This window comes from Falco cherrug, chromosome 2 (genome assembly GCF_023634085.1).
Source record: "Falco cherrug isolate bFalChe1 chromosome 2, bFalChe1.pri, whole genome shotgun sequence".
In the NCBI taxonomy this organism is placed as follows: domain Eukaryota; kingdom Metazoa; phylum Chordata; class Aves; order Falconiformes; family Falconidae; genus Falco; species Falco cherrug.
The window spans coordinates 78,265,519-78,292,362 of record NC_073698.1 but is presented as its reverse complement, the minus strand read 5'-3'; the positions used below and the strand labels follow the sequence as shown (position 1 = coordinate 78,292,362).

At 38.1% G+C, this 26,844-nt stretch overlaps 2 protein-coding genes across 3 annotated transcripts in view; both read left to right on the top strand.

The window, feature by feature from the left end:
* BRWD1 (bromodomain and WD repeat domain containing 1) overlaps positions 1-14,707 on the top strand; it is a 64,442-nt gene extending 49,735 nt beyond the window's left edge. Inside the window, exons 38-41 of one of the 2 annotated variants that reach the window (XM_055702533.1) lie at positions 737-972; positions 2,093-2,281; positions 2,792-3,775; positions 12,456-14,707. In XM_055702533.1, coding sequence (XP_055558508.1) covers positions 737-972; positions 2,093-2,281; positions 2,792-3,775; positions 12,456-13,609 — 2,563 coding nt within the window. In that variant the 3' untranslated portion in view covers positions 13,610-14,707. Of the gene's footprint in view, positions 1-736; positions 973-2,089; positions 2,282-2,791; positions 3,776-12,455 lie in introns of both variants that reach the window. The other variant, XM_055702532.1, reaches the window with a different exon arrangement.
* A 1,828-nt stretch (positions 14,708-16,535) lies between these two features.
* Positions 16,536-25,688, top strand: PSMG1 (proteasome assembly chaperone 1). Its single transcript, XM_055702535.1, has 7 exons — positions 16,536-16,920; positions 17,045-17,154; positions 18,541-18,692; positions 19,044-19,106; positions 21,563-21,761; positions 22,676-22,812; positions 23,884-25,688. Exons 1-7 carry the CDS (start codon positions 16,685-16,687, stop codon positions 23,956-23,958), a joined length of 972 nt encoding a protein of 323 aa, XP_055558510.1. The 5' UTR covers positions 16,536-16,684; the 3' UTR covers positions 23,959-25,688.
* The last annotated feature ends 1,156 nt before the right edge of the window (positions 25,689-26,844 follow it).

Below are 26,844 nucleotides of genomic sequence, written 5' to 3'. Positions count from 1 at the left end.
GTGACTGGTAAACAAGTCAACGGTGGTCAGCAGGGCTGAGGTTTGGGAGTATTTGGGAGAGTGTTTGGATAGCAGGAAGAGCATATATACCTTGTGTGCCTAGATGAATATCTGAAAACTTGTGACTGTAAGGGGGCAACTGATAAAATAGTTCTAAATGTGAAAAGAAGTGACTTATCACGACTGCATGTAGCACACTAACGTGTATAGTAAGGAAGAATCAATTTGGTGAGTTTCTCTACAAGCATGTGTTTTACATTAGACAGTAAACTTTAAAGATACACCTTATTTGTGTCTTTGGAACTCAGTTTATTGTGGAATAACGTTAGTATGCATAGCACTTAGTTTGAGCCTTGTGTGCAATTAACAGGAGACTGGGAATTCCAACAGAAATTGAGGCTGCCGTTGCAATTTCCTGGTAAACGATAACAGGATGTTGCTGTCCAGAAGGCATCCAGTATTAACTTGTTTCTCGGAGCAGAGAAAGAATGTCTCCTCATGTGTAACTTCATTAGGAGTGTAGACTGTTATTTTAATTAAAAGTAGTTAATACTTATCCTAGTCAAAGTTAAAATTGTCCCGCACCATGTTAACTCACAAATCTAAGGACCCTTCCATAAAATCATATGGCATACAGTTAATTAAACTTTCAGGGAGAAATATTGTTAAAATAGTTGCCACTATTTCTCATGGTGTTACAACTTGCATTGCTTTTACTTCTTTCCCCTTTCACTAGAAATTTGAAGCAGAAACCATTAAAGTCTCAGGCAGAAATTGAATCTGAGCAGGAAGATTCTTTCACTCAACCTACCTCAAGCAGAGCCGCCTGTGTTGCAAGCCATAAACCGAATGCTAGAAATTACAACCATAGTTCCTCTGGTGAATCCTCTGATTCTGCATGCCTGGCATCCTTTGAAAGGAATGGAAAAGCTAGATCCACAACACTAACAAATTGTTCTGCATTATCATCAGGTCAGAAATCGAATCTGTTTCAGATGAGGATTTTAATCTTGGTCATATCAACGAATTTTTCAGTGTTTCCCTTCCTTTATAATTGTCGTAATTTACAATTATGTTCCAAGTTGTTAAGCAAGGTTTGCATTTATGTGAAATTTTTTAGACAAGATTTCTATGCAGTTTGTTTTTTGTGTAATACAGAATTTTGTGTGTATTAATGAATTTTGGACACTTATTACATTATTGAATGTTATAAAAAGATCTGTGTACTAAACACAGAAGCATTTGCTTTACAATCCCATGGAATGCATTGAGCTTACTTAACTTCTATTAATGAAAAAGCTTGCACCTAAGCAGAAATTGGTCAGTGGGATAATTTGCTCCACAGAGCTGTCTTCGTTGTATATCCATTTTGCAGTCAAATGGATGGTATTTTTTTTTGCAGCTTTTATATGGGTATTCATAACAAAGCTGAGTGGAGTAAGACTGATGATTACTTGGTCACTTGATGCTCTTTAAGTCTTACCAAATAGAATAATGGAATTTCTTTGTTTCAAGCAGCTCTTCTGCAAAAGTGGTTGTAGTGAATGGATATTTCTTATTTTAGAGGAAGATGTAGTGTATTTGATAATTGGTACTACATAAAATACAGGCTATATTCCCATATATGTTACATTAAAATTGTCATCCAAAATTAGTAAATAACAAAAGGTCCCTGAGACATAAAAGCCTTCTTGTCTTTTCCTTCTTCCCCTCCATCTCACCTTGACAAAAACTCAGCTTCTTTGAAAGAATAAGAGTGCAAGTTCTGGTAAAATAGATTTGTCAGCTTATGTTTTGTTATTTTTTAACATGCTTTTCTCTTAATTCTCTTATTTGGAAACAGCTGTGTTATTTTACTTGAAACTTAAATATAGGCTAATGAAGATTCCTATCACTGAACACTGTATAAATATGGAGTGGCATATTTTCTAGAGCTATCAGTTTCCTATGTGTAAGTCATTAAGACATCATAGTGTATTTTAAGATAATATCATGAGGAAATTTTTAAGATTTCCTGGACCAGCAAAATGTAGCTCTTAAGTGGAAGCTAACTGTATGTTTAGAATTCTAACTGAATATTTATTTTTAGCAGAAAGTGAAATAGAAGGTTCTTTGGTTTCTTCATCTACTTCTTCATCTTCATCCTCTACAAGTAGCTCAGAAGACAGCAAAGAGAGCTCTGTGGCTCTTGTGTCACCTCCACTACACAATGGTGTATGTAGAAGAAAGATCAGCAATTGTAGGATAACTAGAAATCGAGCTGCTCAGAGAAAACAGATAGGTAAGATCTGAGTAGTTATCTTGTGAATGGCCAGTAACACAAGTGTGTATATATGTAAATAAATATTTTACATATACAGCAATTTAAAAAATAATCATTACATTAACTTTTTGATTGGTGGTAGTTCTGAAGCTCTCAGAGTACTACACTCAACTTTGAAAAGATTTTTTTTTGTTGTTGTTTTCCAGTACTTAGGGGAGGAGGGCAGAAACCAAGAGCCTAGTGAGAGGGAATGTTTTGCAGCATTTTGTATCTTAATGAAAGTAAAAGCAATAATTTGTAAAGAAGTCCTTGTTTTCACGAAACTAGAATAAAGCTGAAATTTATACCTTAGCTAAATAATTTCTCTTTGCAGATAACAAAAGTACATAGCTATTAGTAGGAGTGTATTTCATTTGTTATGTCTGTGGGTTGAACCTGTTCCAGATTTGACAAGACTTAAGAAGCTGCTATTTTTACATTTAAGGTAATAATCTCTTCCCCCCCCCCCCCCCCCCCCTCCCTTTACAGGAGCACCACTTCAGGAGAATGGGAATATAAGAAAAACTGTCAGGAAAAAGTTATATGGAAGTGACTCTGAAAATACTTCTTCGGTGGTGACATCTGAGTCGCTCAGTAATAGTACTGGTAGACACAGAAAAACTCCACGCAGAAGTGCTGCTGTGGCTGCTAATAAGTTAAGGCTAATGAGTGATGTGGAGGAAGAAATTTCAAGCTCAGAAAGTATTGGCATTGGATGCAGGAATAGAAAACTGCCTCACCGAAATGCCTCAGCTGCAGCCAGACGGATGTTACTCGAGGGGTCTGAGGATGATGTAGGCTTAAAGTCTGAAAGTGAAAAAGAAATAGAAGAGCAGCTTACCAAGAGGAAGATTCTTTCTCAATCTGGTTTATCTGTTGCACGAAGAAAATTTGTTAGTGAATCTGAAAATGGAACTTCAGATTCTGAGACAGACACACAGATGAAGCAGAAAAACTGGCAAAGCAATGGTCATAAACAGTTACGTGGGACAGTCCGTGCTGCGTCTCCCAAACTGAAAAGTCCCACCCTAGACTTTTCAGAGGATGACTCCAAAAGCCATAATTCAGAAGATGGGAGCAGTCAGAAAGTTTCTGACCAGTCAACACCTGCACATAATAAGCCTGTGGTGAGCAACTCTGAGGATGAAGTGGATTCTGAATTGGATAGATGGAACAGCAGAAAAGTAGCTGGTCTGCAGCTCGCTCCTTCTTTTAAAAAAGCAAAAGTCTTGAGTGATTTAGAGGACACGGCAGAATCTGAAGCGGAAGACAGAGAGAATGGGAGAAGTTTTGTCTTTGAAAGCTTGGTGCCAGTTAGAATTTTAAGGAGTCAAAGATCTGCACCTGGTGCCAGCTTCAATCGCTCTTCTGATACAGAATCTAAGACAGATTCCAATAACAGTAATTACTGTGAAACTTCTTCAAAAACAAAGAAGAGGAAGAGAAAAGGAAAACCAAAAATCATTAGAAAAGGTAAAATTTTTACAGTTAACGCATCTAACTCTTGATACTGACTAGACAGAGAAAATATGAGATTAGTAACTGGATAATGACTGGGAAAATCTGGACTATAAAAAGTGTAATAGTGTTCCTTGTTGTTCTAAAATCACTATAAACAGGGGAAGGAGAACTGTAAGCTATGGTGATGATAACAGTGTCTAGAAATCTAGACAGGTTTGGAGCTGGAGGTTATCAAACATAGCACTGAGAAAACTAATAGTTTGGTGTAGTTCTGTGGCGTTTAGAATTCAGACTCAACACTGGTCATTCTTGTGCAATTTGGGCAATACATTTCTCTATGAAAAACTTGTCATTAAATCATGATTGTTCTTTCCATATTTAACTTACACTTCCTTATCTGCGTGGCAGTATGTAGTAACTAATGCTAAAATACCTGTTCTGAAGTAGTATTGCTGTGCCTGCTTGTTGTGACAGATGTAAGAAACACCAGCTTTCAGGTTGTCAGCATGAAACTAAGTGATATTCTAAAGGGTGCTGTGAACAAGTTCTGTGGTGTATATCTCAAGGTAGCAAAAAATCTCAAAAGGAGCAGTACGTTTGTCTTTCTTTGGACTGTTTCTTGTTCTGAGAATTTTGGTAACAAAACACCTCTGGCTTGTAGTCCTGTTACGTGTAGTTTGCAGGTAAAGTAATAGTTCTTACTTTAGATTATCGTTATTTTCTGTTGGTGTTTTCTGTACCAAAGCAGACTTACAACTGTTATTTTCCGATGAAGTAACTTTATTTTTGTTTATAGTCTTTTGAAGTAAATTTGATTGAAAGATGTTTTAATTATTCTTATTTCCATGGTGTACAGTGAAACCTGTAACTTGATTTGATTTTTTGATTTTATTCTGCCAATGATGTGTAGTGTCCTTAAGACAGGGAGGCACCTTGATGTTGCGTTGGTAGTGTTCTGGTGCATGTCTTGGCTTTTCCTAGGTTCAACATACAAGGGTTTGGGTGCTTTTGGGGGGAGGTTGTGTGTGTGGGAGTGCTGTTACAGATACAGTGGTGACCTTTCTGTTACTTGCTTTAGTTTTATAGGTTTATGGGTGTCTAAGTAACGTATCTAATTGAAGCATCATGTCACTGTTCTAACTATATTATCATACTGATACAACATTACATGAGATCTCTGTAAAGCAGTTAACAGCCAACTGGAGTGAAGAAATGACAAATAGTTGCAGAAGTAAGATGTACTAACCATTTGGCTTGTTTCAAAAAGTTTAGCTTTTCACTTTTTGGTTGGTTGTTTTTTTTTCTATAATTTATCTGTCACTCAAATGCTTGCATGTGCTGCTGACGCATTATGATTTGGACATTTGTTTTTTGGGGGCTTTATTTTAACTTCTCAGAATGATACTAAGATTTATTAAACAGGTTCTGTACATTGTGTCTTCACGTCGTTGGGGAATTGGTCCCGATTTAGAATTTGAAAGACTGTTCAGAGGTCGTGTTTGGTCTAATCCTTCCAGATCTGTCACTGAATTACAGATACCAGATTATGAATTTCTAAAAACTAAGGAATTTGGGGTTGGGGCTCTTGGTTGGGTTTTTTTGTTCCTATTCCCCACCCCCCCAAAAAAAAAAATTCTGAAAGATTTTAAACGTTTTAGAAAAACTTGAGAGAATACCCATAAGTAGCAATAGATGCAGTTGAATCATTAGCTTTTTGTATATCTAACTTTATTCAAGTTCAATTTATTCAGTATGTTTTATAGTGAGTAAAGCAAAATTTTCAGGCTTTGAGAGCTCTCATCACTTGCACTTATCCTAAAAAGGAAAATGAATATGTTCAGGAAGAATGAAATGTGCAGGATTGCATTATATGAACTGTTGCGCACATTTATATGTAGCATTTGGGTTTATTTTAAAGACTTCATTATATAGCTTTTCTTTTATTATTATGGTGTGAAGATCAATCTTGCCAACGGTTTTCCTTACCCACCTCCCTCAAACAAAGTAGTCTATATTGTTTAGCCTTAATGTGTGGGTTGGCGGGAATTTAGTGCCTCACAAATAGTTATCAAAAGGCTTTAAGGGAATTAAAGAAATAAAGATGCTCAGGCTCAAGGGGTTGGTTTGTTGTTTTCCATACCAAGCATACAAAACAGAATTAAACTTTTCTGATTCACATAATACTCAGAGTTGAAGATTGTCATGTTTCAGAGCAAAAATTCCTATCAGTGTTTTCAGTTACTTCCCACAACACTTAATTTGGAAGTTGAGAAAAGTAAGAGCCATCTTCGGTATTGCATTACAAAAGAATAAAATCTGTGTCCAAGCTGCATCCTTACCCATGTTCAGTGTCAACTGAATGCTGCCTTGCCAAAAAATAACGTGGGGGAAAGGATTATTTTTGACAGTGTGTATTTTTTTTCTTCCAGACTAAGTAAATTTTTATCAGCCTTTTATTTCACATTTTCATGTCCTCTCGGTTAGTGGCTTTGATACACACTTGTATCAAAGTGTAAGAATGTTGAGAGGAAAATTATTATCTCTTGAGATGAACCTGTCTTGACAGTTTTCCACAAGGAATGCTTACTACTTTTGTTTAAAAAAAAAAAAAGAAAAGAAAAGTCTTAGTATTTATAGCTACTAAATGTACTGCAGATGTTTCTTAATGTTTGTTGTGGTTTAACCCCAGCCAGCAAAGAAGTACACACAGCTGCTCTCTCCCTCCACTCCCCGCATCCCCAGTGGGATAGGGGGGGAAAATCAGAAAAAAGGTGAAGCTCGTGGGCTGAGATAAGAACAATTTAATAATTGAAATAAAATATAATAATTGTAATGAAGAAGAGAAAGAAACAGAAGGGAATAAAACTTAAGGAAAAAAAAAACCAAGTGCTGCACAATAATACAACTGCTTACCACCTGCTGACCGATGCCCAGCCAGTCCCCCAGCAGCGATCAGTGGCCCCCAGCCAACTCCCCCCAGTTTATATACTGGGCATAATGTTATATGGTACGGAGTATCCCTTTGGCTAGTTTGGGTCAGCTGTCCTGGCTGTGTCTCCTCCCGGCTTCTTGTGCACCTGCTCCTGGCAGAGCATGGGACACCGAACAGTCCCAGACTTAGTGTAAGCACTGCTGAGCAACAACTAAACCATCAGTGTGTTATCAGCATTATTGTCACACTAAATCCAAAGCACAGCACTGGACCAGCTACTAGGAAGAAAATTAACTGTATCCCAGCTGAAACCAGTCTGTGTTTCAACATTAGTCATGTGAAAGCATCCCAGATAGACTTGAACTGCTGAGTTCTGTAATTGACTATTTAACTCTAGACTTGTCAGAACTAGGTTGCCGTAGTCTCTAAAGTTTAAGAAAATGGAGGGGGGGTGGGGTGGGGTGGAGTGGATAATGGCTTTATGGAACTGAAAATCTTACTTGAATGTGTTTCACATGCCAAAACTTCCGAGTCAAATACAAAACTTTTTAAGTTGGTTTTTTTTTAATGGGTGGGATTTGTACCATTACTTTATGAGATTTGAAGACACTTCTAATATGATAAAAAAGGAATATGTTTGTACAAATACTTAATCTAGTGCAAATTTTTATTTTTTAGAGTAGGCAATTGGTAACATTTCCCTTATCAAGCTTGTTTAACACATCATTTCTAAGGAGAAAACAAGACTGGTTAATTATAAACACTTTTCCTTATACCTTTTGCGTAAACAGTGATGCCAAACTGGTACAGAGTAACTGCTCAGAGGCTAATTTTGTCTTTAAGCAGCAAAGGTATTTATGTCATGAAATGCCGGGGAGCTAGCCGATTCACACCAGACAAACTAGCTCCAAAGTTTTCCATGAAAAGTCATGTAATTTATACAGTTTTCGCATGAGGTTACAACATCTTTACATACATAATTTGATTTTGACACCTAATCATCCTGTTCATAATAGGTGGGATGTAGGTGGAGTAAACCTTTCAACTTTCTTAATTCAGCGATTTCCTGACTCATGGTCTCCTTATCTCTTTCAGGTGCCCACCTTATCTTTTCTAATTATTCAGAGCACATTAACACAAGCACAGCATCACCCAGAGCATTGTACCAAACTCATCCTGACTAATCTTTTTAAGACCTTGCTCTGTTTCAGCATTTCCCATGAAATATATAGAAGCTGCCACACTGGGTAGCTAACACTAAGCTTTTGATCTCTTTAGCTTGTCCTTTGAATGTAACATGACTGTTCAGTTTATATTGTTGTGTTGTAAGGCTTGATGAAAGTCTGGTTTTTCTTCTTGCCAATTCTTTAATACTCTGGTGAAACTGTAGCTTCTGCTGTGTTGTACTTTTTATGTCCGTGGGTGTGAAATACTAATTTATTTTCCAGCTCTAAGTTGGAGCAAAACTCCTCTTGCTCACATTTTGTCTCTTAAACTTTTTTGATTCTTTTTTTTTCTTTTCTTAATTTTACTTAGGCTATTAGCTTCTTTGGCAATCAGTGTTCATTCACTAGATAAAACTGCCAGTCATAAAAGCAAATTGAGCATTTCTTTCCATGTGTAGTAGGCAAGTGTCAATATGTGTTATCAGTTAGTTGCCAAGGGCTGCATTTGCTTAATAATCATAATAACATTACCAAAGACCTTAGTGAGAGTCAGTAAGAAAAAAAACAGTACATGTTTTTAGTTTAATATCCATCTTTTTGCTTTAAGGTGGGGTTGTTTGTTATGGAACAGTCTTAATTCAAAATGTTTAATGTCCCCTGCCCTGTATAACCACCCAAATGTTGAAATGTGTGCACAGCAGAATGTAACTTTTTTGGTTTACCGTAAGTTTTAAGCTGATGCCCTTTTAAAACTTAAGAGACCCCATCTAAAGGAAATCCTTCAGGTAAGTATGGGGCAAGAGTAAGCATCACTGGATTTCTGAAATGAAAAGCTGTGGAATATGCTCTTTAAAAGTCAATAAGAATAAAATACAGTAATGAATACTTGCATTGTTTGGGTCTCATTGCAGAGTCATCTGCCAGGAGGGCTCAGGATGCTGTTAACTTATTGAGAAACTTAATGTTATTTTTCCAGCATGTACAGAACCAGAATACTTAAAGACATAGGGCCAAATCTGAGGCTTCTTTCCTGTCAAAGGGGAATATATCGTTGTCCTATACAGTGTTCCTTCTAGGCAAGTAACTTCCGGGCTTTTCGTTTTCTTTATATTGTGAGTTATTCCACCCTGCTGTTTTGTTGGAACATTAGTTACCCGGTACATGAAATGATAGCTAGCTTTGCATGTTTACTGTAAAACAAAATATTTCCATTTCATTTTATCTAATCTTTTAATCTAATTCAGGATATGATTGCAGGTAGTCACATAATTATTTTTAAATTAGCAGATGCCCTTTCTAGCTCAGTTTTTTCCTCAACAGGCGCAACAACAGATGCGCTGTTAGCACAGCCTAGTTTACTGTGGTTTGCCAAACAGCTGCATGTATTGTTTCTTTCAAAAGAGGCTGATAGTTAACTGTAAATAGGAGTCTAAACTGGTTTTTACTTCTAAAAGTTATTGTTAGGTACTGCTGGAGTATGTGCCTGCTTTTATTTACATACATACATATAGGCACATAGATATGATATAAATATGTATTTAAAAATAAACATATATTCTCTCTATGTATAACTGTCTATATACTATGTGTACTATGCAGTTAACCAGCTGAGCAGTTTATGTGGAAGTTTGGTTATTTTTTAAATATATAATACATATACACCACATAAAATATAGTATATTGTAATGTATAATACATAGTGTATATATAGCACTGCAATGTATATTTATATTCTATATTTTACATGATATAGATGTATATACATGGCATGGTTTTATAATTATTTTTTTAAAAAAAAGGCAGAGTTTTCACATAAATTGCATAACTGGCCAGTAGGGGTTGGAAAATACTTTGCGGACTGTAGTGCACCCTGCAGATTACCTGACTTGTAGGTATAGCTGGATATTCCTACCCACTATTGCAGCCTGGACTTCCAGGATTAGTGTTTCATGGCATGAACTCCAGGACTGCTTGTCACAATGGTAAACTTGATGGACAAGGCCTTCATATCGTGGTGCCTTTCTTCTAAATGTTCTCCCAGTTCTTGCGGGTAGTAGAGTTTTTTCATCCTCTCCTTCCTGCCTGTGCAATCTGTTTGTACCTTTGCAGCATTTAATTCAGGATGTTCGTTGTGGAGTTTCATTAAGCTTTAATTAAAGCTTTTATTAAAAAATAAGATTAGTTATATACAGATTTGCACCTAATTTAAGCTTTTGCATAGAAAATGTAGTTTTAATATTCTGGTGCTGTGTTGCAGAAAGGCTGGATTCCTTTATCCTTTAGTCTTGCATTCCATCTTATGAGTTAGCTGCTGAAACTTTGAAAATACACGTGATCTGTTTATTATGATAAAGTTGGGTTTTTTTTATTCTAAAAACATGCATCTGCAAACAGCTAAGCATCTAACTGTGAAAAACTGGCTAAAATAATTCTATGCATTTTTTTTAACTGCTTTTCTTGGAATAGTTCCAGGTGATGTCTTTAAGATTTAAACATTTATTTCTTCAGAAGGCAAAAGGAGATTTATTAGTACTCATCATTAAGCCTGAGCAGTCTTTTCCTCCTTTCCAAACTGCCCTTCTAGAATGCCAGTGTAGCTCAAAGCAGATGCAGGGGAATTTTAATCCTGGGGTTGGGTTATACGTTTCCACACTAACTGGTCAAAATGTCTCTTCGTACCAGTATGCTGCTGTTTGCCACTACTAGTATGTTATGATGTATCATTACATTTATGTACAATATTTTCCTGTTTCAGGTGTAATTTACCATGGTTAAAGCTCTTTGCTCCTGCCTGTTCAGGGTTACCTCCTAACAGCTATGAGTGGCAGCCGTATGTTGTGTGCACGTCTACTTGATAGTATTGTAGTACAGTATATAATTTAAGCTTTAGCTCTTCATTTTTTTTATCTGTAAATTAGTTCACCTTTTATACAGCATTATGTGGTGGTATTTAGCAGAAATGTGTTACAAATTGGCCATAAAATCAGACAGTACAAATAGTAACAGTAGTAGTGTTCATGTATAATTTCTGGAAACTATTAGAAAAGACGGTAAATTAATTATCCTTTGGAAATGTAAAAATAGGAATATACATGAGTTGCACATAAAAAGATTTACATTGAAATAACGATCAGATTTGGTATCTGAGGAGATTTTTTAATATTGGCACTCAAGCTGGACGTTGACTTTGTTTCCCATAACTTTTTTTTTACTTTTCTAAATACATCTTCAGTGCATTTATTCTTGTCAGAGTTTAGGGAAAATGTTGCCCTGTCCTTACCTCAAAAGTGAGGAACTTGTGAAAAAGAGAGTACAAGTGACTTGCAGTGTTAACACTTCTGGTTGAGCTGGTCAGAAGGAGCAAAGAACTGAACCTTACTTGGTGTTAAGTCTCGTGCTACTGTTCCTGTCTGGGTGGCTGTCATTCTCAGAAGGCATTTGGCCATTAGCAGTTCAGATAATTGAAACAAAGTTAGTAAGACAAGCTTGTTTCATCCCTCTGTAAAGGAAGACAAAAGAGCGTGCCCTCTCTAAACTCCTCTTGTTTCCCTAAATTTCTGCTTAAAAAAACCACTTAGTTGCCTAGTGTTCTGCAAATATACAGTGGCTGCCGTGATTTTTCTGTTTGCTGAGTACAAGTAGAGAATAATCAAAAGTAATGAGTTTAAGCTAGAACAAAATTGACTGTTATCAGGAGATAATAGCCTGATATAATGTAGGGGCTTTAATGGAGTACATATGTATCAATTTCGCTCATAAAATCAGTAACAGCTACAAAGAAATATGAGATGGACAACAATCTTGGGAAAACTAACTTTGCAAAACACATTTCTGCAAAAATAGCAGAATTTTATTGTTTTTTATCAAGTCTATGCAAAAAACTTCGAGAGTTTCTGCTTTATACTTACGAGTAAATCTGTTTTATTTGGGAGATGAAAGTTGAAATCATTGATCTTCATAGCATCACATTATTACAGAGTGCGTATTTTTTTTAAAACCCAACATAACAACAAGGGCTATATTAAAAATAAAAATACTGAACAGAAGATTCACTGTTACAAGCAATCTTACTGTTTAAGTTTCTGAGGAACTGAACAGTTTAAATGTTCTGTACACATGTGAAACAATACTAAAATTGTGAAATCCATCTGTGGCTTATGTCTACATAAAATACTGTAACCTTTTTTTTTTAGAAACAAAAGGTCTAAAATGTATAGTAATTAATTTTGAGAGTTCTAGTAAGAAAATTACAGCTTTAATGATAGAAGTATTAGTAATATGAAAGCATTTGTTTGCTAAGTTAGGTAATACTTAATTTCTAAGCTAATTGGAGTATTCTAACTGGAGTATTGCTAAAGAATGTTACTTTTAAACCGGTTCATTATCTCAAAGCACAAGAGTAATCCTGAGAGTTAACAGTATGCTTAGGACTGGCTGATTGTGCTTTTAAAAAAGGCTTAAGGTAAATTGGACATAACAGTTGCAATTTAAATAAAAATGCTTTTGTGTGTTTTATTAAATGTAGTAGAGCTTCTGCTTAATTATTTCAGGAATGTAAATTATTAAAAAGAGCTTTTACATCTTTATTTTGTAGAATCACTATCTGAGGAGACTGGACAAAGTGCAAAAGTGCTCAGGAGCAGGACGTGCATCATTAACTACAAGAAACATATAAATCTGTCTAATGTGGCTGAGAAGAAAAATCCACGCAGATGTGCCACTTTGGCAGCTAATAAGATTAAGATAATGAGTGATATAAAGGAAGAATTATCAAGCTCAGAAAGTGTTTACACAGTAAAGAAGAACAGAAGACAGTTTCATGGCAATGTTTCTGCAGCATCCCGGAAGAAACTGATTGACAGTTCGGAGGCAGATGCTTGCTTAAAGTCTGAAAATGAGAAAGAACAGTTTCCTGGCAGAAAAAAACTTTCCTGCCCTGAATCATCTGCTCCTAAAAGAAAATACATTAGTGAGTCAGGGAACGAAAAAACAGAATCAGAGGCAGAGATAAAAGTGACTCAAAAGTGGAACGATGCTAACCACAAGCAGGCAAACAAAACAGTCTGTACTGTAGCTCTTAAAAATCTCAAATATGACTCTTCAGAGAATTCCACAAACCACAAGATGGAAAATGGGAGAAATTGGGGAAGTTCTAGTCAGTCGACTTCAGCCCACAACCATTGTACAAGCAACTCCGAAGAGGAGGTAGATTCTGACTTAGCTAAACACAAAACTAAAAATATTAGAGAAGTCTCAAATAAAAAATCTAGAGCTTCTTTCAAAAGATCAAAATTACTGGATGACTTCAAAGAAACAGCAGAATCTGAAACAGGGGGGAAGAAGGATGAAAAAAGCTCAGAATCAGAGAATGTGGAAGCACCTGGGACTGCAGGAAGTTCAAAAGCCAGTTTCAATTTTTCCTCTGATTCAAAATCTGGAACTGATAACAGTATCTATAGTGATGCCACAGAAACAAGAAAGAGGAAAAGGAAATCAGAAATGATTAGAAAAGAAATTACCAATTCCAGTTTACGTAAGCCTTCTAGAAGACCCCAGCGAAGGAAACGTTGGAAACCTAATAAAGAAAATGACTCTGAAGATTTGGATTACACCCAATACAGAAGAGCTAATCGGCGTTCTAAGATAAGAACTCGGAATGGTGGTAGACGGACTGTGAGATACGATGATTGTGATGATGATGATGATGATGACGACAGAGGTTTAGATGATGCAGATTGCAAAACGTAACCTTAAAAGGAAAAGCCAGTCCACTTTTTTTTTTTTTTTTTTTTATGGTAATAGCACTAGAACTCATGATGGATACTGGCTTTTCTTTGTCCTACATTTCAGGGAATATATTTATATTTTTCTATGAAAAAGTTATGAATGTGATTAGATGATGACTTTCTCCTTTTCATATTTTGACTTGCACTTGCCTGCCCATGTAGCAGCATTTAGCACAGATGCCAAAATGTGCCTCATTATAGGGGCAATTTTTTGTCTTTACTGGTATTTTATTACATATAACAAGAGTTAAAAAAAAATGTTAAAGCACTGCGCAACAGATTAATGGCAGTATGTTGAGTATTATTGTTATGGGTGCTGCAATGGAATACTACCTAGGTCATACAACATTCAAGAACAGATTTCAAACATCTCTAACGCTGTATGAAATCATATACAATAGTAACAGGCTTATAAATAATACTATACACTATAAAAATCTGGTGGATGCTAGCATTGCATCAAAGGAGTAATGAATGGTCACAGGGCCAATAACTTTACAACTTGTATTAATACAGATGTTAAAGGTTCTGTACTTCCATTATTGATAACGTGACTAGAACCAGTTACCGGTGACAGAGTCTATTTGCCAATTAAAAAGGCATGTTGGTGCTGGTGGAGATAGGGTTTATGCTGACAGGTAGTACTATCATCATCAATGTGACTTCTATACTGTAAACTTAAGCATATGAATGCAGGTGAACTCTTGGGCCTAAGGGTTTTTGTGTGTTTTCTTTATAAAATAGAAAAACAAACAAAACACTTGTTCTGTTTTCTTTATGCGTGAAAAGCTTAAGGTGCAGGATTCTTACATTCCAGACCTTTTTGCTACATTTCTGTTGTTCTTCCATATTTAAACTTTTAAGTGCTTTAATGGTAGACTTCTCATTGATTAAAGCATATCAGTTTCTGATTTTTGCGGTATATCTTCTATTTTCGAAGTGTTTGAGGTGGCTGTTGTTGACAGGAAGTAATTCTTGCATAGAAGATCGGAGAAAATTTCTTTAGGAAAAATGTGTACATTCTTGCTTGACCACATATCAACTACGAGAACACATGGCACCTCCAAACTCTGACCTTGCTTTTCCCTGGAGCTGTTGTGGCAGAAATCCCATGATTGCTGCCTTCAGTCCAGCACCAGGTGCTCATGCTCTCTGTGCCTTTCCCACTCTCTGCTGCAGGTTTCCTCCCTCTGCTGGCTTCCTTCTTTCCCCTTAGTAAGACTTAGTGACTCCTGATCTCATTGTTCAGTAGGAGGTATGTTAGAATATTGGATTTATCCCAACCCAGCTCATTTTAACTGAAATAGCCAATTTGTGAATCAGTCTTCCAGCAGATTGGACTGGTAGGTTTTTGGGGAGGGGGGGGGTGGGGGAAGTTAGTGCAGCTGCATAATCAACAGTCATGAATGCCAGAACTGCTTGTGCAAGTGGAAGTGAAGTAACAAGAAAGGGAGTCCCCTTACCAAGCAGTCAGTGAGAACTGCTTCTCCAGCAACATTGCTCTCATTATTTGCCAAAAGGTGTATTTACCATCACATCATTTTGGTATCTAGAATGTTATCTCAGTATAGAGAAAGAATTTTTCTTTTAAATTTTCTTTTAAAACTTCTGTATGAAGTCCAAAAATAACCTAGTTTATGTAATTCTTGCCCCAGGAATTTTATTTAGAACATAGTCCTTAATGTGATACAGTAGAATTTTGTAAATTTAAGATAGGTTTTATCTGATTTCTTTAAGTCGATTTCTAAAATATGAACACAGTTGTGTTTAGTGATGAAACTTTGAGGTGGCTTTGTGTATCTTACCTTTTAGGGGCAACTTTGTTAAAAAGAGAGTAAGTCAAGTGGTATTTTTGTATTACCCATAAATTGAATGCATTGTTCAGCAGCTGCTTATGATCAGTGTTTAATGGAGTATAACCTCCAGTACAGGAATAAATACTGATATAATAGTTCTTAAGTGAATGTCAGATATTTTTTTTTTTTAAATCTCAAGTATAAACTGCTGAAGCGGGGCTGGTGTGTTTGTATTTCTAATTCAGGCTTAGATTTAAAAAGGAGGGGTTTGTTCTTGCCCTTTTTCAGATGCTGTATTCTCTGTCATACCGCATTCATGCGCTGTGCATTCGTGGTGATCCCTGAAAGCTGGGAGAAGGCTCTGGTCCCTGTACTTACATTGCTGGGAGGGCACTGCTGGCCTAGGGACTGCGGCACTTCATTTTCTAAGCAGAGAGAGTGCTGGTTTGTATTCCCCAATTTTATACATACAGCCAGGTTCCAAAGAGCCAGCAGGAGGAGAAATTATTAAACTGGAAAGGGACATTTTCACCCTCTAAGATTTTGAATTATTATTATTTAGTTTATTAAAATGAGCATGTTTGGTGGAAATGGCTCTCTTAAGCCTTGCAGAAAACAGTTCTTCAGTCTTCCTGGTAATTTTAATCAGTTGGTATTCTTTGTTTGGTCTAGCTGTACTCAGGGAAGTAAAGTGACGCAGTGGACCTGTAAAAGTTTATTTAAAGCTGCTTAAGGCGATGCATTTATAAGCTGGGGTTTTTTTGGGAGGGGTGGTTTTGTTTTAAAGCAGGACCTGAATCTGGGATAGGGACTGGGCCAACGGGAGCGCAGGGGCATCAGCTTCCTCACGACTTCTACAGTGTACCTGTGGAAGCGGCCCAAAGTAAAGCTGTACATGAAACTGCACCGTCACTGCGCTCTTCCTTGCACGGGCCGGGTGTGTTGGGCCGGGTATGCGCCTTCCCGTGTCACTTGGGCCGGGTACGTGCCTTCCCGTGTCACACACCGAGCGGGGGCCGGGCTGTGCCCTGCCTGCCGGGGGCCGCCTCCGCCCCGCTGCCCCTCCTGCCGGTGCCCGGCTCGGCGGCGGGCGAGGCCTGCCCTGAGGCCGGGAGGAGCCGTGCGGGGGGACGGGGGCCTCAGCGGCTCCTCGCTGCCGCCGGCCGGCCCTTCGCCGGGGCCCGGCCACAGAAGCGGCCGCGGCGCGGCAGGCAGCGGGGAGGCCTCCGGCGGCCCGCTCTATGGTCCGCGGGGCCAGAGCGGCACCGGGGTGTAGCGGCACTCGGTGGTACCGGCGCACCAGAGCGTCTCGGCGCGCAGGCGCGGTGCGCTGCGGGGCGGCGGCGATGGCGACCTTCTTCGGGGAGGTGGTGGTGGCGCCGTCCCGCGCCGGCGTGGACGACGAGGAGTCGGCGGAGGAGGCCTGCGAGGAGACGCCCGAGGACCGGGAGATCCGCAGGGAGCTGGAGAAGAAAAGGTAGCGGCCGGCCTCCTGGCTGCCGCGGCGCGGCGGCCCCCGCGACGGACCTCGGGGGGGGCCGGGGTCGGGCCGGGTGAGGTAGCGGGGCCGCTGCTCCACTTCCCGCCGCCTCTTTTGTCAGGGAGATCGACGTCCTCTGGACCCTGAAGCCGGGCGCGCCTGCGGGAAGCTCTGCCGACCAGCCGTTTGCGTGCTCTCAATTTATAGTAGCGATAGGACATAACGCTGCAGGTAGGTGGTGCGGCCTGCAAAACCAAACCGTCTGGGGGTCTGAAATACTGTTGTTCTTCTGCTGCTGGCTAAATTGAGAAGGCAGGAGGTTGGAAGAAAGTGTAAGTGTTGCCAGGGCACCCCCTTTGCCACAGCCTTTTTAACGTTGGTCTCTGCTGGAAGAATGGTCCTTAGCCCGTGTCCAGCCCTTCTTTTAGGGAGTGGAGTTTTAACCCCGAGGCAGCTGAGCCGTCCAGAGAAAGCTAAAGTTAGTCTGTATGTGGGAAATAAGCTTTTTGTTACAGCTGCTTATTCCCTTTGTCAGGTCGTGGTAAAATGATATATTTTTAATGGAAAGGCAGAAGCAAAGTATGTTTTGGTTTTGGATTTTAGTTGGGGCAACCTTCCATTTTCTTTATTTGACTCTTGATTGGTAGACTCATCTGGGCTGTTTGTTAATTGGCAAAAGTTTCCTTTTAATGGTAGCAAGCTGCTCAGTGCAGTCTAGTGTTTTGAAACAGGGATCTGCCAAAGATGTAAAATTATGGGTCAATAAGCTGTAATTTCTTTAATTTCTAATGAAGTGACTTTTTAATTTTTTTTTTTCTTGATGAATCAGTCCCTTTTTGACATTCTCATTCCCCACTTGTTCCAAATGGCCTCTTTTGAGGTGATTGTCATTAGGCCTAGTCTCGAAACACCCTCTCCCCTTCCTGCACACACTTACCAAGGTCTTGAGTTTTTTAATAGCTGTTTCCCTGTGGATATAAAGAAAGTCTTTCTTACATTTAAGTCACATCTAGATGACATTTAGAGACTAAGTTAACTTTGCTAACTTGTTTTTTCTTTGTTCAGAGTTTTTCTTTGAAAAATACTTACAGATATTTTAGATCTGTCTTCTGCTCAACAGTAGCTTTTGACAGGAATTTGATTTATGAACATTTGATTTAGGATCTCTTTTTGCCACTAAGTCATGTGTTATCTTGTCTCTTCCTCCTAAAATCAGTGTAATAGTTTTGCCTTGCTGGTTCAGTAATTTTTTTTAAATTTTTTTCTTGAGAAATCTGTTTTATCTGATATGTCAACAAGTATTAGAGACTTAATTTTTAGATCCTTAGGGTATACTAAAGGAATAAAAGTTGACTGTAGTGATATAAGTCCTAAGAATACATGGTTTTGATGTTAGGGATCTCTACAGTTCAAACCGCTCTTTTAAGTCTTGATACTATGAGGTTACTCACATTCTTGATCTTTGCTGGATTTGGTCAATAAATATATGTCAATTAAAAATAAGTTACTGCTTTTTTTTTAACTTGAGATTGCAAAGAAATTATCTAATTCAGTTTGAGTATTGTAGAACAGAGATTTTATCCTTTATAAATTAAGAGTATGTATTGTTTTTTGCAGCTTTTCTGTCATCTTTTATTCTGGATTCTGTATGTTGGGAAGTAGTTGGAGTTGTGAAGCTGTGGAATGAGTGGTGTCGAACATCCAACACAACAAATGTCCTCCCAACAGATTCTTTCTGTTTGTTCTACCAATTAATATCGGATCCGACAGTAAGTGACTTAGCATGCATTCCTTTATATTTCAGTTTTCTGAAAAAGAGAGCAGCCTTTGTCCACCCCCTGCCCAGGGTAAACAAAACATTAAGGCTGTTGTATTCTGAATGAAGGATCTAAAACTTATTTTGAAGTTCTTGCATGTGAAGTTCAGTACAAAGAAGGTGTATGACAACCTGACTGCTTCACATGAGTTGTGAATGAAAAATTCTTGTATGAAGTAGAGTTGAAGCAGCCCAAGAAAACTGAAGTTGTTTTTGGCTGCAGTCACATTATCTTTACATGTGATTATGAGCTGTTGTTGTGTTCTTCAAACCAATTGCTTATGCAACTTTTTTTTTTTTTAAGGTTTTGTTGTGCCAGTGTAGTTGCTACGTTGCTGAGGATCAGCAATTCCAGTGGCTTGAAAAGGTAAAACTGGCAAGGCAGCAAACTGAGTAATCAGATCTTGGGTGGGGGTCTTCAACTTAATGTTAAGTGCCTCTTCCTCTCCGATACTCCAAAACATGACAGCATAGTAAATAACTGTTTTCCCTGTGGGTTTCTTTTCTTAAGTATTCAACAAATGAACAAATTTACTATCTGCAGATTCTATGAAACTCCTTTCTAGATGCTAGCAGTTGTATCTGCACTTACGAACTTTGTGCAGTTACTTCTTTTGGACGGTTTCAATTTTGTTGCCCTTTCCAAACCTTTTTGCTGTTTGGATTAAATTTTCTATGGCTTATTTCAGCTGCATCTCAGCTCTGATAGTATCCTTCCTTAAAAAACAATAACATAACTGCATTTGTACGGCTGCCAGAGGATCATCAGACAAACATGTTGTGAAACTCACTAATGGGTGTGTTCTGTGCCTTTCACAAGGAGGAACTCTAAAGGAAGGTGCCTCCAAAGCAGTATCTGTCCCATTTGTTCATAGACTTAATATGCCAAGTGCCTTACCCCAGCATCATTCAGGTGCAGAAATGCTGCTGCGTCATTCAGGTCCCTCGAGGTATCATCATGTTGATTTTGATAAGATAAAGCCAGTGGGGGGTATGTTCTGGCTGTTGATTTTCTTTATGGATTTGGGTCACTGTGTAGCCTCAAGGAGGTATGGCTTAATTTGTCCTGCTGTCTGCCTGCTAACGAGCTTCCTGTAAATCTCGGCTGATCTGATGAACAAGCAGAGATTCTAAAGCTATTATGTTACACTGAATTTGTGTAAGGCTGTGGCTAGAGATACAGAGTGAGGTAAAAAGTGGTGCGTCCGCTGAGAGCAAGTCCTCAGCTGGAGCTGAGTGATCCCTCAGTCTGGCCTGCCAGCTGGGCCAGCCAGCACATGAGAAGGGTTACCTGGTTCCGAGGGAGAACTGTCTCAGTGTGAGGGAGCTGGAGAGATAATGGGAAGGCAAAGAGGATGGAAAATGAGAGTAACTTCACTGAACAATACAGGGTTTTCAGACCCGAGTTTGTGGAATACTAGCCTTTTGTGGTTCCTTGGCTTGTTCAACAGTTTAATTTGCTTTGGTGCGGGGTAATGGTTCAATGGTTTGAAGTTCAGAAACCCTAAGACCAAAACGATTTTGGTTTTGTGTATTCCACACATCCTTGCACTTTGTTTAAACCGGGATTACAAAAGAAAGCTGGCTGTGGTTTTGCTGTCTTCCCCATTTGTGTTTTTCCAGCTATTCACGCCTATATGCTATTTCAAACATAGATGTTCATGAACAGTTGGAGTGTACAGTTTTACCACGTCGGTGTTCTTTTAGACTTCATGGTTGTTTTTAAATTTACAGCAGAAACATTGTGCTGGTAATCTTTTGCTTTTAGTGTGAGTTACAGACTTGTTTTGTATTCCATAAATTCTGATTCACTGAGTGTCTTCACAGTCTCCATGAGTCAGATTTTTAGTTATGTGTTTTCTCAGTACGTGATCACTGACAAAATGAGAACATACAGAATAAGTTTTGCAGTCGTGCATATCAGTCAGTGTTTCCAACAAAGTCAATTAAAAGTGTTTGTGCTTCTGAAAAGTTTTATCGGTTCTGTATTACAGTGGTAGCACACTGATGTGAGGGAACAGTCAGCCTCCCTTCTGTGATTGGTACCATGTACAGAAACAGGCAAATTTATGTTGTGGTTACCAAATTCCCTATTGCCTTCCTGGTCATAAATCCGAAGAGGACAGTGAAACAGAAGGCGCAGGTTTATCATGCTTCTGCTTATTTTGACATACGTTATTTAAAAATAATGGAACGCTGTGCAGCATATTGGTGTTTTGTGATGGCATATAATGAATCCAAAAGTGTGTTTTGTACAGTGTTTTTGAAACTTTCTTCCTTGAATTTGAGGAAGACTGTAGAAAAATTAGGGTTCTCTTTCTCAATTCAACTGAATATAATAAAATCTCAGTATTTACAATGAAGACTCAAATTTTTAAGTACCGTAGAACGTCTGGGGAGCACGATTTCAATTTCAAATGTCTTGTAGCTTAGCAAGCTGCCTTCCTGTCATAAGCAGCCTGGTTTTATTTGGAGTCCTTTTCCTTTCTGTGATCACCACTAGTAAAAATGGTAAATCTTAATATATTTGCAGGTGAATAGAAAGTGCTGAAAACCTAAAGCCTCTCAAGAAAATATGGTAATATGGTAAATATGGTAAAAAAAAATTGGTAAATATGTTAGCTGTTCTTTTGGGGTTTTTATCTGTGCCCCAAGAGCAATGCGTGTGGAATTTCTGGCTGAAGGTTGCTGTTCAAATTTTAGTTAGTCCTGCAAACCTTAATTAAACTGCCATTTGCACTTAAATAGAAATGACTCTTTGTGGTTTTATGCTGTTACCGTGAGAAGATAAATTTTGCTTATGTATTAACATTTTTATTTCAGGTTTTGGGCTGTATGCAAAAGGAGGGCCTGCAAGTAACCATTCTTTCAACGTGTCCTGTAGCTGATTATAAAACTCAGGAATCCACTTTAACACTTCCATCTCCATTTCTGAAAGCCTTGAAGACAAAAGAATTCAAAGAGCAGATCTGCTGCCCACTGCTGGAACAACCTAACATTGTGCGAGATCTTCCTGCTGCTGGTATTTTGAAATTCCAGTTATTTACAAGGCTGCTGGTGGCAACACAAAATTCACTTTGAAGGGCATCCCATTAAAAATGAGAATTTTTATTTAGTTGTGTGAACTGGCTAATAAGTTAACTTTTTGGAAACTTAATTCCTAACTGTTTCACATCTTACATGTTGCCTTGTAAAACAGGGACAAATTTCAAAAATACCCACAAATCCTTTTAAGTGTTGCATGGCACATAAGTGCTGGCAAATTCTTCAGTATGGCCTTTTGTATTGTATTGTATATTGGGGGTATTGTAGATTGGGGTATTGGGGCATTTTACTTATGAACCGAGTATGTTTTATTAAGTTATTTTCATCTGAGCATCCAGGCTGAGGCTCATAAAAGTCCTTTCTGCATATTACAGGTAAAGTAGGTTTCACAGGGCTACTGGTCTCCCTCATGTAAAAGTTAGATTCAGTTTTATTATGTAATGTAAGAAAGCCCAGGCTTTTTGTTTCGCAGTACCAAATTAGTGGTAGCATCATGAGGAAAAATTTGTACGGCAGGAGCTAGAAGTGGATGATTTTTCTCAAAAAACTTTTATCTTGTTTTGAGTTTTTATGTTCAGTTGTTTTTTGAGGGTGTTTTGGTTTTGTTTTACAGAAGCTAGTATTATTTTTGTTTACCAGTCATACACAGTTTCCAGTTAAGGTATTTTCCAGGAGCAAACACCAAGTGCATCTTTCTAATTTTCGGTGGTTTGTTTTCCTGTGTACCTGGGGAATGAGGAATGGATGGTCTAGCAGTAAGGATCCTGAGCAGTTAACATATAAACTTTTGTGCTTTTGAAGTTCTGACCAGAACACATGTGATTTTATACACAGAACTGAGATTCCTTCTCTGCTGAATGTAACACACATTTTCTTTTGACTTTTATTTAGTTTTGAGTTATTGTCAAGTATGGCACATTCCTGCAGTGTTGTATCAGTGTTACACTGACATTATCAAACTGGACACAATTACAATTGAAGCGTTCAAGCCTCTGCTTTCTTCTAAAATGCTGAAGAGTTTAGTCAAGGTAAAATTTCATATTTAAGAATTAATGGGAGGTTTGTTGTGGTTTTGTCTATCTTTCATCTCTTGCATTCTGCTGTTGGTGTGCCCCTATGAGGGCACCTTAAAAGGCAGAAAAATACAGACTTTAATGGTAGCGGACACTGATTTCTGGTATAGCACCTTATGTAACATCTGTTTGTAAGTTGCTTAGAAATAATGAATCTACAGGTTCCCTCAAAATTTCATTTGACTTTTCAGGCTCTTGTGCTACTAATGTATTAAGGAGTGATTCCTTATGATTGTTTAAGCTGCAGTTTCCTTCGAGGGTGTCTCATGTTAAAACTTCTATTTTATTTTTTTTTATTTTTTTTTCATTCTGCATTCGTGTGGAAGATGGCTGTGTTGTAGCTCTGTATTTGCGTGTCTTATGCTTTATGTGAAAGGTTCTTAAGAAATTTATTTTGACCTGTAACTTTTCTGGAATTAAAAGACTGAATTTCTAAAAATGGCTCGTAACAGTTTTGCGCTAAACAAGCAGCTGTGAAATCTTGGTGTTATAGCTACTAAAGTGAATGTTTTGCATATTTCTGAAATGTTTTTAATTGAAGTATAGTTTGTTCAAGACACTCAGTTTTGCCAATTTAACTTATATTTAAGTGATAGAAGAGGTTTGTGTGTGCTACAGTATTTATTTCAACTTTAAATGTAGGAATTGCAAATGTAGTTTTCATTACAGCTTATACTGGACTGCTAAATAAGTCTAACAGATGTGTTAGACTTACTACTACGTGTTAGACTAGTACGTGAATGTTCAAATTTTGAAGGAAAACAGCAGCAAATACACAAGTTCTTCCTTTCATACACAAATGAGGAGGAATACAAATTAACAAATCCCAGACTGAACTGCAAATTCTTTTGGAGCCTTTAGCAGGTCTGTGGATGCCTTCGGAAGACCTGAGTTTTGCTCACAGTTAATATTTTAATAAGTCTGGTATTCAGAGTAATAAAAATAGGAATAGAGGACAGCGAGACTTTTTGGTTTGGTTTGTTACCAGCAATGTAGCTAATACTGATTGTCTCTTCCTTTTCCTAGGATGTATCTGAAAGCTCAAAGATTTTGAAGAAGTTACTGACAACCAATGAAACTCACAATAATATCTATATCTAAAAGAGGACATTTATGATGCAGACTGCACTTTTGTAAGCTCCAGTTTCTTCTGTAGAGGACATCTTGGAATTGTAGTTGTTTCCTTCAAAGTGGAATAAATTCCAGTAGATTTTTACTTCTGCCCTCATTTTTGTTACTTTCAGATTCATCACTGCAAACACATTTATTTCTTCTGCGTGGCTTGGGAGACTTTCTTCTGGAGCAATTGTAGGAAAGAAATCTTGAATATGGAAAGCAACTTCTTTTTCTCCTGAAGGGATTGTCTTATCTAAATGTATACCTTTTATATGTAAAAGAGGAAATGCAGTTAAGTAATTCTGTCTGTCTAATGAGAACACCTTTTGTTAACTTTATTTTGAGACACAAAAGTTTTCCTAATATTTGATCCTCTTTAAAGATTTGTCTGTGGTGGAGAAAATAAGTTCTGCATCTTTTTACATACATAAATATATATAATTTTGTATGTATGTATGTGTGTATGAATGATAACGTGTATGTGTGGACATACATGTTTTTATGTATGTGTCGGTACAAAAAAAGTAAAGTATGGTAAATAAAAGACTTACTAGTGGGAAGTAATCTTAAGCTTGCTTTAGTGGGAGGCAGGAATGTGGAGCTGGTTTGGACTGCATGGAAGGGCTGTGGCTTGGATTCACCATGTAGATCACAGGTGCTTTGGGTGCTGTTGTCTGCAGGTCGGGCAGGAAGAGAGGTGTGCCCACGTCCAGACGCAGCAACTCCCACTTGCAGTTTGCAGTGCCTTGCTGAGAGCTTGCCTTAGTTGGCAGTTTCAGCTTCAGACCTCGGAGCAGTTGCTGCAGAGGCACAGGAGCATTTTCCGCTGTTGGATCTCTTAAGAGTGATGGGAACCTCTGCCGGTGAAACAGGCTGTAGGCTCGCAAGCTGCTTCAGCTGGATTTGCCAGGGCAAACCGATGTATTCTATCCACTTTAAAACTCCAAATTGCTGGCAACAGTAGGAATAGTACAAGATCTCTTAGGCCAGAGTATGATTTTTAGAGAAAAGTAAAAGTTCAAGATCTAAAGTGTTTCAAAAAACTGTGAAAGTTGATCGCAATTTCAGCAGTGTATTTAAAGTATTTATTAGGACTGACTTGCAGTTATGACTTGCAGATACCCCCTTTAATTTCACATTTTATTTAAGAAAATGGTGCTAAAGATAGTATTTTTGTTGCTATCAGGTAATTCACTGAATGGAGGTCTTTAAATTTTATGTAGCTTATCCTTTTGGGACAAAAGGATAACAGCTTCAAAGTTCTCTGCCAAAGTTTAGCCTTGGCTTGCACTGGGTGCCCAGTGGGTGGTTTGGAACAGCATGTTTCTTCAACAGAACTGTTCCCTTCAGGTTTGAAAGTGGTCAGCTTAGTGAGTGTCCACTGGAGCAAGTAATCCCTGGCTCAAGCAGGCCCGCTACAGCTTCTGGGTTTGGAAATTTTTAAACTGCTTGCTGTATTGCAGTTTCAATGGTATTAAAATATTCTTGATGTGGATATCAAGTTGCCTATCAGTTATGATACTGACTTCAATTTCTAATAATATAATTATAGATAAGTAAGCAACTGTTCCTTAAGTGGTGCTGTATTCTAGAACAAACTGAAGCATGCAGTGCAGGACACACACAGTTCCTTCTGGTTGGTTTTTTTGTGGGTTTTTGTTTTTTTTTTTTCATTTCTGTGCAGCATTTTAATTAAAACCTGTTTGTATATGTGATCTGAGCTGAGAGTTCTGTTGCTCTGAAAGAGTTGCAAGTTGGCTGCACCATTTTCTTGCATACTGAATGTTTGATTCATAATAAGTAAAGTACGTAACAAGAAATGTCTTTAATGATACATATGCAGGCTCTTATAGGAACTGTAAATATAGTTCTAGTATTGGTTTTATAACTTGTGCAGTTTGCAGTGTTTCAAAACAGTTACCACTGAGGTATAATCCAATTTTTATTACCTGGTTTTATGCTGAGGTGTAAGAATACTCTTAAATACCTTGAATAAAAGCTACTTGGAAGATGAAATTAGAAAGTCTGAAAACTGGTGTGCTGGCAGAATGCTCCGAAAGCTAATTATTCTTGCTTCAAAGGGTGTTATTCTTGCTTCAAAGGGTGTGATAGCTCTCTGTAGCTGGAAATGTTTGTCGGATGTGGCGCTTTTTCTGCTGGATACCATCAGGCGGGTGGTTTTGCCCTGTGTGTCCAGGCACATGTCTGTGATCCACTTTACAGATGAGGTCAAGCTTTGTGCCATAGTAGTTCTCTCTGGTGTGAAACTGTATAGGCCAGGGCATGTGCACACCACGTAGTCAGTAACAGTCTCCCTCACCAGAGTCAGCTGGATTGTGCTGTATAAATGTCAACCTTTTCCAGTACACAGTAAGTACTATAGGGCAGTGAAAGAAAATATTTTAATTTAAAATTCCTTCTCTCTTTTTCCATAATTTGATGTATAAAGTAGCTCATATTCCCCCTTTAAAACAGATAGTTCTGGAAGCATCAGAACTAACGATGCTCCAGTATCTCATAAGATGCGAGCGTTGGCTGAAGATTTTTTTCATATTTGAACATGCTAAGTTGTTGGGTTTAGTATTTTTTTCTTCTGTGCTCTCCAGTGGTTTTCTTTGTTTCTAACAGCTGCTGGGTTTTGTAATATTTGTAGGAGCGTATAAACTTAAAACTGTTAAACGTGGCAGATGGCTTCAAAAGCTTTGAGGGTAGAAGTGCATTCTTGCCTGCGTGTCTGAAAAGCGATTATTGTATAAGGCTTGTCTCCTTAAGGTATTGGGCTAAATGCAAATAATGGAACCAGATAGAGTGAACTATTAGACTGGAGTTGTTTTCTTTTTCCAGATTTCAAATCGTCCAAGCCACTTGCCT